This window comes from Heliangelus exortis, chromosome 16 (assembly GCF_036169615.1).
Source record: "Heliangelus exortis chromosome 16, bHelExo1.hap1, whole genome shotgun sequence".
Lineage (NCBI taxonomy): Eukaryota > Metazoa > Chordata > Aves > Apodiformes > Trochilidae > Heliangelus > Heliangelus exortis.
In genome coordinates this window covers 14,735,949-14,754,674 of record NC_092437.1, presented here as the reverse complement: position 1 = coordinate 14,754,674, position 18,726 = coordinate 14,735,949, and the positions used below count along the sequence as shown (strand labels likewise).

Sequence of the window (18,726 nt, the reverse complement as noted above, 5' to 3'; positions counted from 1 at the left end):
ACAGGGGAGATGGGTGGTTACACCCAGATACATCTCTGTGTGTGTAATCATAGAATCACAAGGTGGTTTGGGTTGGAAAGGGCCTTTAAAGGTCATCCAGACCAAGCCCTGCGGTGAGGTACATCCAGCCCAAACTGCTCAGTCTCCAGGATCATGAATTCATTTAATTCTATTCAATAATGTCCATATTAGATCAGAACACTATGTCATATCTGTAGTGTAGCTAATGCATCATTAATATATATCATGTATAAAACACCTATAATCATAACCAAAAAATCTTCAACTCCCTCAGGGTGCTCAGAGCCCTGCCCAACCTGACCTTGAATGATTCCTCTGGGCAATCCTGCTCTGCTTTGCTGTGTGCACAGCTTTTGTTTCACCTGTTACATTAAACTGTCTGCATCTCACTCCATGACTCCTCTCTCCTACCTTCCTCTCCCCATCCAAGGTTCTGCCACCACAGCCTCTGAGTCCCCAGCACCAGGGATGCTGAAGGAGGCATCTGCCACTCCAGTGGCACCAAGGGAGGTGCTGGTCCCAGCAGGGTGACACCACCTGAGCAGGTTCTGGTCCCAGCAGGGTGACACTACCTGAGCAGGTTCTGGTCCCAGCAGGGTGACACCACCTGAACAGGTTCTGGTCCCAGCAGGGTGACACCACCTGAACAGGTTCTGGTCCCAGCAGGGTGACACCACCTGAACAGGTTCTGGTCCCAGCAGGGTGACACCACCTGAGCAGCTGCAGCCCCTGGAGCTCTCCCCAGCAGCCAATGGTCCCACAGCAGGTCCCAGATGGGGCTGTGAGGCTGCTGCCCCAAGGCTGCAGGATTGGGAGGGGTGAACCTCCCTGCACCCAGGCCCAGACTGATCAGATCCCGAAGCAGCACTTTCCCCCAGGGGTGTTAAAAATCTGTGCTACTAAAACATCAGCTGCAATATATTCAGGAATCTGGCAGTCCATGCTTCAGCAGTAACCAGGGGAGTTTTCTGGTTGCAAAGGTTAAGAAAGTTTCTTGAGATGATTCTCTCCCAGCTCCCCAGTCTGTTTGCATGTATCAGTGGATTCTTGGGGTAAAAACACGGATTTCTGTGAGTTATGGTTACCTTGGCCCTGGAACCTCTAAGATCCATTTCCAGTGCTCGTTCTGCCAGCTGTGGGTCACAGAGCAGAGGGGTGATGGGTCCCAGCCCTCTGCCTGTCCCCTATTCTTGCTTTCAGTGAGGTGGGACACACACTGATCAGAACAAGGACCCACACCCCAGCATCCCCCTGCATCCCCCTTTGCCCCTTCCCTTTTCCTTGGTTATACAAACCCCATAAGCAAGGCATTGGTCTGCAATCCACCTGTGCCTCCCCACCAACACTAATGCCAGGAATTACTCCCAAATTATGGTAATTCCCAAGTTACCATCCTCTGCTGCTTCTGTACCTGTGATGCCCTTCAGCTCCTTCCCTTCCCCTCAGCTGGGCTGTGACAGGACAATGTCCCCTGCAGCCTTCCCCAGGGAAGGGCTGGCAGTGCCCCCAAACCCAGCAGCCTCTAACACCCACTTTTTCAAGCCAAGGGGGAAAAGTTTCCCTGGGGGAATTCCCAAGCCAGGTGGGTACCCACCTTGCCCTGCAGAGAGTTCCCCTATGTTCTGACAAGCCATACCTATATTTTTCATAAACTCTACTTTCTCACTCCAATCCTAGGGGGAGGGAAGGGTCCTCACATGCAGCAGGTGAGTGCCAGGTTTGGAGAGGTGTCTCCTGAGCTCAGTAAGTGTTTGAGCAGATGCTGCCTGCCCCGAGGTCCCAGGCTCACAGCAGCCCTGGTGCCAACCTTTCTCCTGGCATCTCTGCCAGGTTTTGGAATCTGATTTGTCTGAAAATGGGGTTGTGCTGGGCTGCCCCTGGGAGCCCCTTGGCTCTGGCAATCACTGGTGGCACTGATGCTACTCATCCCCCATCCTCAGCACAGAATTCCCACGGATGCACATCCCACTGCTCATTCCAAGGGTGAGTGGTTCAGTTCCACCCGGGGGGCTCTGTGCATCCCCCACACCCCCTGCACTTGCCTTCACATGAGACACAAACACTCTCACACCCACTGCAGGCACTGTAACTACTGCACAAAACACAGCTCTGGATGAGCCTGTCCTTTCCCTGCCCTTTCCTTTGGAGACAAGGGAGTATTTCAGTAGGGTTCAGACATATGGATAAATCCTTCTCCCAGCTCCCTGGGGGGTCAGCCAGCCCAAAAACCCTAAAAGAGCTGCTCACATCTGTGTGTGGGGCCAGCCAGGCACACTGTCACTCTTCTTACCTCTGTCCTTTTTCCATAAAGGCATTTCTGGCCAGGATCTTGCCACCAGCATCAAATAAAAAGCACAGGAGTTCCTGCTCATTAGAGATCTTAGCAAGAAAGACACTCAGACTCTGTAAGGTACCAATTAAAACACCTTTAAATTAAAAAACCTGGACATAACAGGAGAAAGAAATACAATCTTACTCCCTTCAGATGCTGGGACCCCAGAGCTGTGCAGCATTGCAGGGTCCTCCAGCCAGGGCACAGCACTGGGTGCAGGGGGAAGTTCATTGGTTTTGTGGTCTTTAGGATTTTTACAGGGTTTTACCCGAAGTACACAACTCCATTCATCATTTCTGCAGCTGAGCAAAAGGCTGTTTAATGAAAACACACTGCTTTGCTTCAAGATAAAGACAAGGACAGGCAGTGAGAAAACCCCGTATGGACAGGGAAAGAAGAGGCAGCAATCCCAACTTTTTTAGTACATAAATAGAGGTAACACAACAACGGGAAGGTGCATGAACTCTGTGATAAGATACTGAGAATCCAAGCAGGGCAAACTGCACCCAGCTGGGATAGCCCTGAGGCAATTCCCGGTGGTTTTTAGAAACCACGTTCAGTGACCACAAAAGAAGAGCAGAAAGCTGGCTCACCACTGACTGCTGCTGCTGATTTCCGAGTTCCCTTTCTCTTCCCTGAGCTCTGTCCCTGTTGAGCTTAAAGCAGGACCCTGGAAGGAGTGTTTGCTCCTCCGGAGTGGCAGGGAAGGGGCTGCCAGGAGGATGGGCTCCGCAGGCAGACTCTGGTTTGGGGGGTGGGGGATCCTTGAGCCAGCTCTGCCCAGGTCCTCTTGGTCACATCGTGTCCAGCACGTCCCTGCACGGGTTCTTGGCTCTGTCTGAGCTGCTCCTTGTGCACCGAGTGCCCTTTCCCCTTCCACTCAGCTGTCTCCATCCTTGCTGCACCCCAGCACTGACACCTCTGAGGAGCATTTTTTTTTTTTTTTGAGGCGTTCATGTCCTGCAGAGGGTTATGTCCTGCCCCCCTCTCCCCTTGAGGGCAGAAAAAACTCCCAGAGCAGGTTGACAGAAAAAGGCCTGAGCAAATCCTTACTGTGGATCTCTGGGCCCTTGCCCCAGCAGCCTCCAGTGCAGAGGCAGAAGAGTTTGTAGTGTGATGGTGTTATTTCAATGGGTGGCAGTAGAAGGGGTAAAAAAAAAAAAATAAAAAAATCTTTGCAGGCTGAGGTTTGTTGAGGCTGACATTGCTGTATTTGAACTCCTGAGGCTGCTGCTCCGCACGTCGGGAGCCGGCAGAGAATTCATCAGCACCAGGGGAGACACAAACCGAGAGCAGGAATCACAGAGCCAAGAGAACGCGAGGCTGGAGGGGAGCTCAGGGAGGGGAATTAAACCTGTCTGGGGAGAGAGACGGGGCCGAGGTCCCGCGGAGGGTGCAGGCAGGGCTGGGGCTGGGGGGATCTGAACCCCCCGGGCTGCCGGAGCCCCGGAGCGCACAGGAACCGGTGTGGGGGGGATGGGGGCCCCGGCTCTGTCTCCGGGAGATGCAGCAGCCGCTGAGGGGGTCGGGCCCTGCTGCCATACCCACGCGGCAGTCCTAGGGGGGTCCCGGTGAGCGCTCACTGCCTTTGCCGAAGAGGAAACAACGCTCAGAGGAACGGGGGAAGGAGAATAAGGCGAAGGCTCCCCCGCAGCTGAGACCGAGGAGCTGCGAGGCAGCGGGACCCGGGCCAGGCGGGGCGGGGGCGCGGCCCCTTTAAGAGGAAGAGCGCGGCCGTGCCCGGCGTGCGCATGCGCTCAGCTTCCCCCCGCGACTTATTCGGCGCCGGCGGGGGCGGGGCCGCTGGCTCAGGGGGCAGCGGGGCCGCGGCGGGGCCCGAGCATGCGCAGTGCCGGGGGGGCCCGCCCGGCCGCCGTGCGTTTTGTGGCGCTGCCGGAAGCGGGAGCGGGGCCGAGCGGAGCGGCGCGGGGCAGCGCGGAGCGGAGCGGCGTCTCCCTCTGTGGTCTCGGCCCCATGGAGCCGGCGGCCTGAGGGCGGTGGGGCCGGCCCTGCTCCGACATGCCCGCCGGGCCCTTCGGCGCAGGTAAGGCGGCTCGGGCCCTCCCGCCGCCCGCACCCGGCCCGCTCCTACCGCCGGCGGGGCCTGTGGTGGCGGGCGCCGCCCGGGAGCCTCCGCCGCGCTGACCTCTGCGCTGCCCGCCGCGGGGCCGGGCCTGTGGGCTCGGCGGGACCGGACCGGGCCGGGCCGGAGCGGGCGGGAGGACCCGCGGGTCGCTTCTGGCCGCTGTCGAGCCCCGTCCGGTGGCCGCAGAGCCCGGCGCAGGGCGGGCGGGAGCGGCCTCAGGCGAACCCCCTCACCCCGGCCCGCGGCCCCGGGGCTCCTTCGCAGCCCGTGCGCGGTTCCGTGCTCGGTTCCGGCTCCGGCTTTGAGCCTCGTGTCGGGTCCCTGGAAGAGCCCGCAGTGTCACCCGCGGTCGGTGCGCTCCGTCCCCGCCGTGCCGGCCCCGCGGGAGAGGGGGGCCTGAGGGGAGAAAAGTTTTGGTCGCTGCTTCCCTTCAGAGTTTCTTAGAAAGACCCCGGGGGTTTCTCCTGTCCCGGCTGCCAGGGCTCTGCCGGGGTCCTGCCTTCCCGGGCTGGTGTTCCCTCTCGGTGGTCGGGGTCCCGGTGCGGGACATCCCGGGTGTCGGGGCCATCGGCTTGGGAGGAGCCCTGGAGCCCTGCCCTGTCCTGGGGAGCTGCACGGAACCGGCCTGAGGAAAAAGTGGGAGCAAAAATTATCCTTACTCTGGGTCGGGAAAGCTCAAAGTTTGGCAGGGAAGTTTTGGGCACGTGTGAGAGACGTGAAAACTCCTTAAATTCTCAGGTGGCCTCCCCGGGAGATCATTTTCTCAACCCTGTTGCTAAAAGTGAGAATGAGGGTGAGGAACACAGTGGTATTGAAGTGTGAGCAATGAAAATTGAAAGCAGAGTAATGGCCAAAACATACAACGGTGACCAGTGTGCTTTCTGATAGCTCTGTCAATCTTTAAATGTTACAGTGTGCAATTTTTAAGCAGCTTTTTTCTTCGTGGCAGGTGTCCTGCTTCCTGCTTGGGGAAGGTTGGTGGCCAGTGGTGGTGTGAGGAATGCTCTGGGCAACCAGAACGGTGATGGGGTCACTGGGGAGAGTGAAACCCAAGCCTTGGGGTTTAAATGGCACCTTAGGTTTGAGCCCCACCTTCCCTGTGTTACATTACTGTGTTAACTTCTGTTACAATCAGGTGATAATATCAGACAAATTCATTCTCCCTGGGCCTGTGGCTGGATGGCTTGGGAAGGGATGAGCATGCAGTCCTGGTTTTTCTGTGCCTGGTCTCTTCCTGCCTTGAATCTAAACTTCTTTTTGTTTAATTGTAATCCTGTCATGTATCCTTATTTATTCTGTAGCAAAAGTACTGACTTAACAAAATAGCAGCTTTCTACTAGTGCACGTCTCAGATGGTTCTGTTTGGCTCCCACCTTTTTTATATTTTTGTCTGCTACCTGCTCTGCCTGTTGTCCTTAGCACGTGCTGTGTGCCTGGGGCAGAGCCTCCCTCTTGGATGGGCTCCAAAAGTGAGCAGTCTGGATGGGTCTGTGCTGCTTCTGACCTGGTGGGCTTAGTGTGAGAGGTGCTGAATCAGTCTTGGCAAGATTTTAGGTCATTTTCTCCAGCAGAAACTCGAGAGGGGCAGCAATGTCAAGGTGGGGCAAGTGGCCTTGTGGCAGGTGTCTGTGCTCCAGATGTCACTGGCCTCAGATGGCTTAAAAATTGCTCATAAACATCTGTGGTACATGATCCAGGGAAGATGGTTGTAGCAAGAGGGGTTTCTGACAGAAGTTGTCACTTGTGTCAATGCTATTGGTGTAGTAGAGATTACTTGATTTCTGTGAAATTCTTATAAATCTTGTCAATTATTCCAGAACCTAATGGGGTAAACCCTTTATGTTGGTGCTTCTCTGGTTTCTATTGGGTCTTCAGTCTGCCTTGGGCATCTCTGCTGGCAGTGTTTGCATCTATTATATTAGAAACAATTCCCTCCGTTACATTTCCAGCTCAGGCTCTGCTTCTTCAGTTCTGGTAAAACCCAAGAAGCACCCGTGTTTTGGGGACAGTTTGTCTTTGTGCTTGAAACCCTTCTGCATTGTAGGCAAACATTTTATTTTATCTATGAAGCTGCTGAGCACAAAGGGCTAAATGTTGATATTTGTGCCCAGCTCTGCCCTCACTCAGCACACCCCTGCTGAGGAGCTGCTTCCTCCCCCAGCCTTGGTTCCCTCACAGACCCCCCAAGCCCCACCTCTGGTGTAGGCTCTGAGCTCCTGCATCATCCTCCAAAGTAAGTGCAGAATGTGGGTCTTTGTTTGGTAATTCTCATAACTTTACTGATCTTGGAATTTAAACATTTTGCCTGCATCAGTTCATGTCGTTATTGAGGACTGGAAGCAGAACTTAAATTATAATCAATTTATTTTTATAAAAATAATTATATAATTTTGCTTTTGGAGGTTTCAGGAAGTTCTTTCATGCTTCCCAGCTTCTGTAGTAGTTGTGAACTGAGGATCTTTGGTGTTAAGTGCTGAAACATCCACATATAAATCCAGTGGTTTATATGGTGATAGCTACCAGAATTCCTGAGCTGAAATGAGTCTGGAGGGAATATATTGAAACCCAGATTATTTACCAGACCAAGGAATATTGAAATCATGCTCAGTTTCATAGTACATGGCAAATATTTTAGCTTTGCATCTCTTAGTTGTTCTGCCAGTGTTAATGCTGACAATTTCTTTCTAGATCTGTCTCACGGTCTGGGAATGTTTTATTTAGTGAAAAAACATAAACATGACATCTTTCCAAACCTGAGAGTGTGTAAAACTGCTTGGCAAAATTCAGGGTTTATTTATGCTCCTTCCTACCTCTCCTTTTAATCAGGTTGCCTGTCATTCTGAGAGTCCTTGGGGATTTGAACCTCAAGAAGATTTATGTGAAATATGAATATTCAGTTGTGTGAAACTTAGAAGATGCTGCTAGGGCCAGTCCCCTTTTTTGCTATTTTTGCTGTTTAAGTGATTTGGGATAAATACAGCCTCTGCTGAGGGACCCAGTCCTGCTGCTTTGAGGCATTGGGTGCCTTTTCTCTAAAGCAAGTTAGAGAACTGTCAGTGTGTTGGATGTGTCAAACCAGAACATGGTAGCAGGTGCAGTTGTATGGGGAAACTTGGAAACCTTTTTTATCTTACAACTGGACATAAGCCATGTGTAGATGGGCTCAGCTGTATCCCAGTCCCAAGAGGTGGCAGCAGTTTCCAAATGGAAAAACTTCCTTCACATGGAAGTTAAAGGGGAGCTTAAATGAAAAGTAACTTCTAGTCCTTGCAAATAAAAACTTCTTGCTGCCAAATGTAGGAGGTGAATAAATCCATACATGAGGAAATCCCACCTCAAAATATTTCTCCATCTGAAGTAGTTACTTCAGCATTCCTTGTATGTTGATAAGACTAAAAAAAGATTTCTTTTATGGCAAGACCAAAAGAAGCCTTGAATATGAATAAAATAAAGATGTCATCATTACATTTGTGTCTGAGGGTCAGCCAGCAGGCCTGGGTGTATGTGGCACCAGAAGTTTTGGTTGTCTGGTCCTGCTGCTAAACCTCTCTTAAACCTGGGATGTTTTACCCCTCCTGTGCTGGTTACAAGTGCTGCTCCTCCCTGAGGGGTGGAAGGGTCCCCCAGAAGAGCTTTTGCCTCTCTGCTTCAGCACAGCAGGAGCTGCTGGTGGTTGTGTCCTCCCTGCTGCAGTGAGGGTTTTCCACAATGCAGGGAGCTTTGGAAAACCTTGTCCTCTCTGACTTCTGCCATCCAGGTGAGGAAGTTCCTACATAATCACTGCCTGGGATTTGCTTGTGCTGTGCAGCACCTTCTGTGGCTCTGGAACCCTGCTCAGTGCCCTGGGAGGTTCCTGCCAGCAGGTGTTGACCACCAGCCCTGCAGCTGGAGGCTGGTGATGGAAAGTACACCCTGCTCTATCAGTTAGATCAGTTTGGTTGAACCAGCACTCCTCAGGTGGTGTTCCATGCTTCTGTCATGAGCTGGGGGGGGCAGTGGGAAGGGTGTTCAACACTCTTCCCTTGTGTTGAACAGGGGGCAGTGCTGGGGGCCTGAGAGGAGGAGGGGATGGTGTTTCCTTTCTGTCCCTCCTTCCACTCCAAACACAAGCTGGAGAAAGTGTTCAGGTGGGACAGAAAGGAGAGGATGAGGATGCCCAGTGGGTATAGGATATGGAGAAAGGGGTAAAGACAGCAGGAGAGAAATTAATGTAATGAAGGTAAGCAGTGACTGAAGCCATCACTAAGGATTGAGTCATATTCATTCTGGGTATTCTGCTTAAGAATTTTTTGTTGTTGTTTGCTGTGGCCTCTTGGTGCCCCAGGTGTTAGTGTCTTAGAATTGTTTTTTTCCTCCAAGCCAAAGGGTTTTGGCTGCAGTGGCACACATGGCCCCCAGAGGAGAGAAAGGGCCTGAGGGATGAGGAGGATCTGCTTCCTGCAGGCTCTGGCTGCTCTGATTAATTTCCCATCAGATGAGCACACGTGATTGCTGCCTCAATTCAGGGAAGATGTAGTTTGGAAAACCATGATCTTGCTGCCCCACCTTCCCTTCTGCCTCGAAGGGAAACATCAGGCTTTTTGCTTAGGTTTTGGGCATAAATAAACCCAGCCTGGGGAGTCAGCTGGATGGGCAGACCTTTTAAATGGGGGCTTGTCCCTAGGAAGGTGTATGGTGCATTTCCAGGCCGGGCTTCTTGTTCAGTCTTGGGCTGAGGAGTGCTCAGGGGAGGCATCCAGAACATTCCCTGTGTAAGTGGCTTCCAAAATGTGCCCTCAGTGTTTCTGGTGGGTGGTCCTTGGGGTGCTGTTTCTGACAGCTTGAGCTGATTGAAGCTGTGGCTGTTGAACACTCCTTGCTTTGCTCTTGTGCCAGCCCTGTTTGCCTTGTTTTATCTTTCACGTGGTCAGCTGGCTCAGGTAACTGATACCAGACTGGCAGTGTTAGTGGGAGAGGAGGAGGAAGGAAGGAGATACCAGGATCCCAATGCTGAGGGCTTCAGCTGCCCTGGTACCACCTGCTTAGGCAGCAGTTTTAATGGTGCTGTGTGTGTGTCAAAATGCCAGAAGGGATGGATGCTCCTGCCACCCTGCCATGTGTCCTTCCTGCTCCTTTGTGTCAGCAGAGTTTTCATCTCACTGGAGGCAGATCAGATCTTGATCAAGCAGGACCCCCTGCCTGCTTTTGGGGCTCAGCTGCTGTACAAGTGCTGAGTGACAGTGGAAGAACAGCCCAACTTCTGCTGCTTCTAATCCACCTCTCTTCATTGTGGTTTCACAAAAAATGCCAAAAAAGAAAAAGTAAACCCACCCCTACAAAATGATGGTGAGTTCATTGTCAGCTTGCCCCCTGCAGCTTCCTTCCTGCAGAAAGGGAAGATGCACAACTGCAGTTGTTGAAAGGAGAAGGCTGTGCTTCTCCTGGCTAGTTCTGAGAGAGCTATCTGGAAAATTTCCTAGTGGCTTTTCTAACCTGAATCTTTGGGATAAATCTGGATTAGAGTGTGCATATTGTCTTGACAAGGTTTTGAAATGCATGAGGTCATACCTAATTAAGTTTGAGTGTCTCAGATGGGCTGCTTGTTCCTAACTGAAACTTACTGTATTCTTTTTTTTTTTTTTTTTTTTAAACTCAGTAAAAAAAAGTAGCTCACAGCTACATTAAAACATATTAAGATTGAAAAACAGATTATGGAATCTCTTCTAGGTCTTCAAATGCCTGACATGGTCATGTGCATCTTGAATTTTTGACTCTATCATGGCAAATAGTCTCAATTTTGGTAACTCCTGTCATAGATGTTCCTACTAATCATGTCTTTGTTCTTTCTTGTCCCCCAGGTGTTGTTTGGATTGTAGCATAGAGGCACTATGTACTCAGAGTGGAGATCCTTGCATCTTGTTATTCAAAATGATCAGGGTAATACCAGTGTACTTCACAGCTATCCTGAAAACGTGGGGAGAGAGGTGGCAAATGCTGTGGTGCGTCCTCTGGGACAAGCTTTAATTGCATCATCTGTTGGAAGTGAGAGCTTACTGAAAACAGACAAAGAAGTAAGTGCATTTCCTTATAAATCATAAATTCCTTCATGCTAGAGTGACAACTTCGTGTTTTTCTGTGGCCTCTTTTCTCTCTTTAATAGTCCAAGTTTTATGAAGTGTGCTGTATTTTTAGGTTAGTCATCTACATGAGGCTTTTATTAACAGCTGGATCATAACAGCTGTGTTCTTCATCACCTCTTAATAAGTGTTTGCCTGAGCTACTCTACCAGGAAGTTCAGGCTAAAGCAAAAAAGAAAAAAAACCAACCAAGGAATTCAGCAGTGAACACACAGAGCCTTTCTAATTACCTTATTTTTTTAAAGCAGCAGTATGTGACTTCTAAAAAAAGGCTTGATATGGTAGAAATATCAGAATTTTAACATCTTCCATTACATTACAGCCCTTGTGTGTTCTGAAGGGTTCTCTCTACAGGTTAGAAATTCAGGATTTAGTGATCTGCAATTTATTCATGATCTTCATAATGTCATGCTATGCAAACTAATAACTTGCTGTTCTCACACCGTGTTAAGAGTTCCCCAAGCCACAAATCTCCTGTTACATTGTTCCATTAGAAGCAGTGTGCACTGACCATTGATTACTTGCTAATACATATTTGTAATAACTTGTGCTTTGTGTTTGGTCAGGTAAAATGGACTATGGAGGTGGTTTGTTATGGACTGACCCTCCCTCTGGATGGAGATACTGTGAAATACTGTGTCGATGTCTACACGGATTGGATTATGGCTCTTGTGTTACCTAAGGACTCCATTCCTTTACCAGTTATTAAGGAACCAAACCTTTATGTTCAAAGCATTCTCAAACATCTCCAAAATCTCTTTGTTCCCAGGTGAGTGTTAGGGCTGGGTCACTCAGGATGCTCAAGAATTGGAAGCTGTAGCCAGCAGGTAACCTGTCAAGAGGCCTGATGAGCCACGGAGGCTCTTGGTTAAAGTAAGACTGCTCTCATTGCAAAATTAGGAGGAAGGTGTCTCTCCAAAACTGTTTTGTAACTTTTCAGTCACAAATTGAGTCATTGCATTTAGGTAATTAGAATTAGAGGTAGTTCATGGACTTGAATGTTTACTGTTCAGAGAACTTCAAGAACCATCTCTGTATCTCTATAAGATGATGGAATGGTGTGGGGAAACATTAAATATTGTGTAATTGTGTGAAACTGAGATAACTAAGAGCACATCATGGCAATCTCGTGCCTTGTTTGCTCAAGACTTGACTGTGTTGCTGATGTGCTGGAGGATCTTGCAGAAAGTGGCTGCTTTGTGCCTGTTAAATTGGCATCATTATGCTGCCTGTCTTGCACTGACAGTTTTGACACACACAACGTGTGTCAAGGTGTGCTTGCTGGCTGACAGCCTGGTGTTACCTGAGACCCCCTGGGATGATGGTGCTGAGGTACACATGCTGCTAGGTCCTGGACAGAGTTATGTTGTGAGGGTGCTTGATCACTATACATGGTTTATAGTTTATGGTGAGTCTGCCTGTTGGTGCTGAACACTTGTTGGATATGTAAGAGGAGATTAATTAATGATGCCCTGTTAAACAGTACTTACTTAATTACCTGAAATTTCTTTGGGCCAATGTTTAGTAGATGTCTAGTACCAGGTTCATCAGTACTACTCATGTCTCACTGCAAGAGGCCTTCAAAGGGCCCTGTGCTTGGGTCACTTAAGTTTGTTTGCAGGTTTTGTTAATAAAGGGCTTTGAATAATAACTCAAGCAAATTCAAATAATAAGCTCAGACTTATTTATTGGTTGCTTTAAAGTCTATCACGTTGTCATTGCTCTTGTGAAAAAGGGATTTTAATTCCCTCCCATTCAGGGATGGTCAGGTCAATGGCACAGATCTGAGGAAAGCATTCTTCTGGATTAGACTTGTCCAGGAGGTTGTTTCTAAGCTTGAATCCATGCAAAACAGAGTGTACTGTCAGAGAAGAATAATCCCTGTGGTGGTCAGTGACTGCTTTCACACAAGGGGCCTGGCAGCAGGCAGTTTGGGAGTGTTTCTTGCATGCTGTTGGCAGAAGCTGCCATTGCCCCATCTCACCTGCCTGCAGTGGTGGAGCTGGATGCAGGGTGATGGGCTGCATGGGAGGGCTGTTGAATGAAATACCAGAGACAAGGAGGGCTGAAAAATCTTAATTCACACCAGTCCATTATAACTAAGGGATTGTCTTTCTTTCAAAACCTGCTAAGCTGTGGCAGAAACTTTTTTTCATGGCAGTTGCTGTCAACGCTTGATGTTCAGGTCCCTGCTTTGCTTTTAAAGTTCCCAGTTCCTTGCCACAGCTCCTCCAGGGAGCTGCATTGGGAATTCATTCCAGCAACAGGAAGATACCCTGTAATGGAAATTAAAATCAGAACTGAGCTGTGCACATCCTACCAGAGGGAAAGCAAAGGCTCGTAGTCTGTGTCTGTTGGGGGAAAGAGGAGAGAATAATCTCTGATTTCTGATTTTAACCAATGGATAAGGTTGCTGGTGCTGATGGGCTCCTGTAGATTACTTACCTAGGACCTCTTATAGAAACCTGCATTTTCCTCCTGGAAAAATTGCCTGTTATTGCATTGCAAATACTAGGCCTTTTTTATGAGCCTGTGTCCTCCAGAAGGTCGTGACTAAAATAGTGTTCTTCCTCCTCCTGGTTTCCTGGAAACAATGTCACTGTTGGTTTGGCTCTCTGTGAAGTGGTGGCCCAGAACTGTGATGAGGGTTTCAGACCCTGAGGGGGATGTAGAGTTGACATGTGAAATGCAGCAGCCTTAAGTGAGCAGTTCAGCTCTGATAGCATCCCAGGAACATTGCTACACCAAATACAAAGCCAGAGTACATAAATCATTCCAGTCTGCATGCTCAGCAGAATCAAATGTTGTTTTCATACGCAGTCCTTGAAACAGTGTGGTGCTGAAAAGTGAGAGAGGAGGGAGTCAGGTTTCCATTCCTTTGTCTGCAAGACTGACTAGAAGGAGGGTGCTTGAATCTTTCCCTCCAGCACTGACCTTCTGTCCACCCTGATGGAGTGAGCACTGGGTGCACCTGAGCAGTCCCCACACAACCCCCAGCAGCCTCTGCCCCTCTAGCAGCCCCGGGATGCTCAGGAAGCCTTGCAGACTGTTTAAGCAGCAGTGGTGGCAGCTGCTGTCAGGTAATGCTTCAGTGTCTTAAACTCTTTTTAGAAACACAAAGAAAATACAAGACCCCTCTTCCCCTGCCTCCTCTCCCCAGGAAATTGAGTATAGGTACTGAGTCTTTGCAGCTAAAATGTCTGGAGCTGCTTGAGAGATGGTGGAACACATCACTGTCCCAGTGTGAGAGACTTTTATAATAATTCTGCTCCTCATATGAAATCACAAGAACAATTCTTGTTGCAAAGGAGTGTGGGAATGAAGAGGGCAGTTTCTGTAGAAGCAGAGACATGAGCCTGCAAAGTGCTGCAAGCAGAGTTTGCCATTCAGTTGACTCTGGGGACTTCAGCTTTTCCATTTCCAGGTTAGCTCAGAAGTACAGTAAGTGGTGTGCATCTGGAGCTGGTACATGTCAGCCTCCTTCATTTGGCTTCCTGAAATCATTAGGGAAAGGAGTCTTGAAACAGGCTTTGGAACCTCAGGCCTGTCAAGAGTATCTTTTGGCTGAAGTATCTGCTCTGTTGTTGCTGAGGGAAAAAAATAGTGCTGGGAATGATGTCTGGGCTTACTGGTCCCAAGCTTTGCTGTTCTCTGGGGAGCATTCATTAGGATTAAGCAGCCCACTGAAGCCCTGAACTGTGACTTATGGTCTGCAGTTTTGCATTGATACCGTCTTGTCTCCTTCTGATCTTGCTTCCAGTGCTGTAATACAACATTTATTCTGTCAAGGTGCTTACATTGGAAACATCCAGAGGGCATTAGGGCTTCTCCTGCCCAGCTGAGGTGCATTGGGTAACAAGCAGGAGGAGCTGGAGGCCACTGTGCAGGTGGAAAACTGATATAGTTGCCATCCCAGAAATGTGAGAACTCACACAGTTGGAATGCTGTCATTGATGGCCACCAACTTTTCAAAAGATAAAGGCAAGGAAGGAGAGGTGGTGAGGTTGCCCTCTATGTTAGGGAGAGATTGTCCAGAAATTGATGATGGGGATGACAAGGTTGGGAGCTTATGGTTTAGAATCCAGGGAAAGGTCAATAACATGGACATCATCATGGGAGTCTGCTCCAAACCACCCAGCTGGGATGAAGAGGTGGGGAAGGTACTTTACAGACAGTTGGGTAAGGTCTCATGGTCTCTTGATCTCATGGGGGACTTCAACTCCCCAGATACCTGCTGCAAACGTAATACAGCAGAGGGAACAGTCCTGGAGGTTCCTAGAATGTGTAGGAGATAACTACTTGTTGCAGAGGGTGAGGGAGCCAGCAAGGGGAAGCTCACTCCTGGACCTGCTGTTATTAATAGAGAAGGTCTGGTGGGGGATGGAATGGTTGGAGGACATCTTGGGCAAAGTGACCAAAGTGAAGCAAGGAGGGGGGAGTCTGCAGAACTGCACCTGGGACTTCAGGAGAGCAGACTTGGATCTCTTCCAGACCATGGCTGAGAGAGTCCCTTGGGAGGCAGCTTTGGAGGACACAGGAGCCCAGGAAGGCTGAGCATACCTTAAGGAGGTAATTTTAGAGGTGCAGGTGACCATTCGAAGTCACAGAAGATGAGCCAGTGAAGATGGAGCCCAGCCTGGCTGAACAGAGAGCTTTGGCTGGAACTCAGAAACAAAAAGAAAGTGTATGGTATTTGGAAGAGGGACAGGCAACCATGAGAATTACAGATATGTAGTGAAGCTGTGCAGGGAGAAAACTAGAAGGACCAAGGCCCAGCTGGAACTAAACTTGGCCACTGTGGTGAAAAATAACAATAAATGTTTCCATAAATAGATCAATAACAAGAGGAGGGCTAGGGAGAATCTCCATTTCTTATTAGATGCAGAGGAAAGCACAGTGACCAAGGATCAAGAGAAGGCTGAGGTACTTAATACTTCCTTTGCCTCAGTCTTTAATAGCAGCACCAGTTGTTCCCTGTGTACAGAGTCCCTAAAGATAGAAGACAGAGATGGGAACAGATTGGGCCCTGTGTAATCCATGAGGAAATGGTTATGGACCTTCTTCATAAGGTAGATACTCATAACCATCCATGGGGCTGGATGGTTAACACCCTAGAGTGTTCAGAGTTGGCAGGTGTAGTTGCCAAGCCTCTCTCCATCATCTTTCAAAAGTCCTAGATAACTGGGGATGTCCCATTGGACTGGAGACTGCCAAATGTGACACCCATCTTCAAGAGAGGCTGGAAAGAGAATCCCAGTAACTACAGACCTGTCAGTCTCCCCTGGGTGCCAGGGAAGGTCATGGAATGGATGATCTTAAGAACCATCACAGAACACTTAAAGGTCAACCAGCCTCAGGCCCAGTCAGCATGGGTTCATGGAAGGCAGATCCTGCTTGACAAACCTGATCTTGTTCCATGACAAGGTGACCTGCTTAGTAGAGGAGGGAAAAGCTGTTGATGTCATCTACCTGGACTTCAGTAAAGCCTTTGACACTGTCCCCCATAACATCCTCGTGGAAAAGCTGCTGCCCATGGTTTGTGTGGGCACGTTCTGTTCTGTGCTGGGCTGGCTGGGCCCAAAGAGGGGTGGTCAGTGGAGTTCAGCCCAGTTGGCAGCCCAGGACTCAGTGCTGGGGCCACTCCTGTTTAACAGCTTTATTAATGATCATGAGGGGATCAAATGTCCCCTCAGTAAGTTTGCAGATGACACCAAGTTGGGAGGGAGTGTGGATCTGCTGGAAGGCTTCAGAGGGACCTGGGCAGACTGGATCACTGGGCTGAGACAAACTGTGTGAAAGTCACTGAGGCCAAGTGTAAGGTCCTGCAGATGGGTCACAACAAGCCCAGGCAATGCTGCAGGCTTGGGGAAAGGTGCCTGGAAAGCTGCCTGGCAGATAAGGACCTGGGGGTATTGATTGTCAGCCAGCAATGTGCTCAGGTGGCATTCTGGCCTGGATCAGGAATGGTGTGGGCAGCAGGACCAGGGAAGTGAGGCCCCACCTTGGGTTCTGTGTTCAGTTCTGGGCACCTGAATACAAAAAGGACATTGGGGTGTTGGAGCAGGGCCAGAGAAAGGCAGCAAAGCTGGGGAAGGGTTTGGAAAACATCCCCTGTGAGGAACAACTGAGGGTGCTGGGACTGGATAGTCTGGGGAAATGGAAGCTGAGGGGAGATCTTCTCACTCTTTACAGATACCTGAAAGGAGGTTGTAGAGAGAGTGGGATTGGTCTCTCCTCACTGGTGACAGAGGACAGGACAAGGGGAGAGGTCCTCAAACTGTGTCAGGGGAGATTTAGGTTGGGTATCAGGAGAAACTTCTTTACAGAGAGGGTTGGTAAGCACTGGACCAGACTCCCCAGGGAGGTGGCTGAGTCTCCATCCCTGAATGTGTTTAAAAATCACCTGGATATGGTGCTTGGGGACATGGTTTAGTGGTGGTCATCAGGAATAGGGTAAGAGGGTTAGGATGAGGTTGGACTCCATGGCCTTGAAGGTCTTTTCCAGCCCCAGCAATTCTAAGATAAGAATTGCTTGTATTTTTATGTGTGCCTGTCAGTAAGTGATACCAATGTGAGCTACTATTTTCTAAGAAACACAGATCTTATCTAGTTGATCAGCATGTTCTCAAGATCCTTACCATGCAGCATGACTTGTGGGCTATACCACATGGAAAATATTTGGTAGTAATCTGGTAATACCACTTAGTAGTCCAGAGGTAGGTAATATTTATTTTTTTTCATCCTTTCAGTAAGTGGTAGGAAAAGTGGCTTCTTACAGGTTTAAATATGGCTTGCATGTATTGTATTCTATAATTTGTAATCTCCTCTTTCACCCTTTAAACTTCTATGCTTCCTCAGCTTTGTTTATCAGTGTCCTCAGATACTGTCCAGATGTTTCACATCACTATTTTGCACACTTTCTGCCTTGTCCAAAGTAACTGATGGGAAGAGAGTCTGCAGCTTCTGCAGCACTTCATGTGGAGTGACTCAGCAGGAGCTGTGCAGGACTGGTTGTTACTTTAGGGAAAACCTTGATAATATCAATTTGTTCCGTCTCCCTTACTTATCCTATCTTCCTTTAGTCTGATTTTTTTTTTTTTATTCACCCTCTTCTGGATTTTTTTATTAAATCCAAAGAGTTAGGGCCAAGAGTGGGATTTATATTTGAAAGCAAGAGGAGAAGTAGGAAGAATTTAAACTAATTTGCTACCAATATTTTCTCAATTTTTCCATTTTCCTTTTTAATTATGTATGTAACAGACTCAGCTACATTCTCATTGTTGGAGCTAGGTAAAGCCCCTGTGGATAAGGGGCTGTGATTGCTCCAGTTGGTGTTCACTCCCTGGTGATGAGTTCTGCCATGGAGGGAAGAATGTTATGGTACAACTTGTACTCACTGAGGCAAAGTTAGCATACTCAGAGTTAGGGTTCATATTTGTGGCTCTTGTTCAATAATATTGATGTTTCCTCTTGTGATTGGTTGAAGTTCAGGTTATTGTATGCATCACTTTGTGTTTCTTGTTTAGAGATTCAAGTATTTTTTCTTTTTCAGGCCAGACCCAGGATCAAGTCAGATTAGATTGTGCTTGCAGGTGTTGAAAGCTGTCCAGAAACTGGCTCGAGAATCAACAATTATGGCAAGAGAAACCTGGGAAGTTTTGTTATTATTTCTTCTTCAGATCAATGACACTCTTCTAGCAGCTCCAACTGTGCAAGGTTCATGTTCAACTTCCATTTTCTTCAATTACTGGAAAAACCTTTGGCTATGCTTGATGTTGAGCTACCAGGGGGATGGGGTCATCCTGTTAAAAGCTCCTAGTAGGCACCAAAATGAAGCAGCTTGCTCCTGATTTTGCAACTCTGAAGTAAAGCACTGTCTGAAAAGATTGAGCAAAGTGGAGCAAAGCTTGAAATATATTTTTGCCCCCCAGTGACTCTGCAGGAGTAGTTAATGGTGGAGAGTTTCATATGATGTTCCCTGTTTGGTTCAATGAAACCCCTCTGTGTCTTGCTGTTTGATCTGACTACTGGAAAATAATGTTGTTGCTTTTGACCTATTTTTTATAAAAAAAGGCATCAATATAGATAGTGTGATAGAAGACAGCCTAAGATCAGTGAAGTCACAGTGTCCCTTAGTGACATGTATGTGTGGCTAAGCTTTATATATAATG

The 18,726-nt window shown here is 48.7% G+C and overlaps 1 protein-coding gene across 4 annotated transcripts in view; it reads left to right on the top strand.

Annotated features, from left to right (window-relative positions):
* Positions 1-4,201: 4,201 nt before the first annotated feature.
* The window catches only part of RALGAPB (Ral GTPase activating protein non-catalytic subunit beta), a 68,599-nt gene continuing 54,074 nt past the window's right edge, over positions 4,202-18,726 (top strand). For 3 of the 4 annotated variants that reach the window (XM_071760085.1, XM_071760082.1, XM_071760081.1), the window contains exons 1-4: positions 4,212-4,397; positions 10,277-10,489; positions 11,122-11,324; positions 18,108-18,271. In XM_071760085.1, coding sequence (XP_071616186.1) covers positions 10,307-10,489; positions 11,122-11,324; positions 18,108-18,271 — 550 coding nt within the window. In that variant the 5' untranslated portion in view covers positions 4,212-4,397; positions 10,277-10,306. Of the gene's footprint in view, positions 4,398-10,276; positions 10,490-11,121; positions 11,325-18,107; positions 18,272-18,726 lie in introns of all 4 variants that reach the window. The other variant, XM_071760084.1, reaches the window with a different exon arrangement.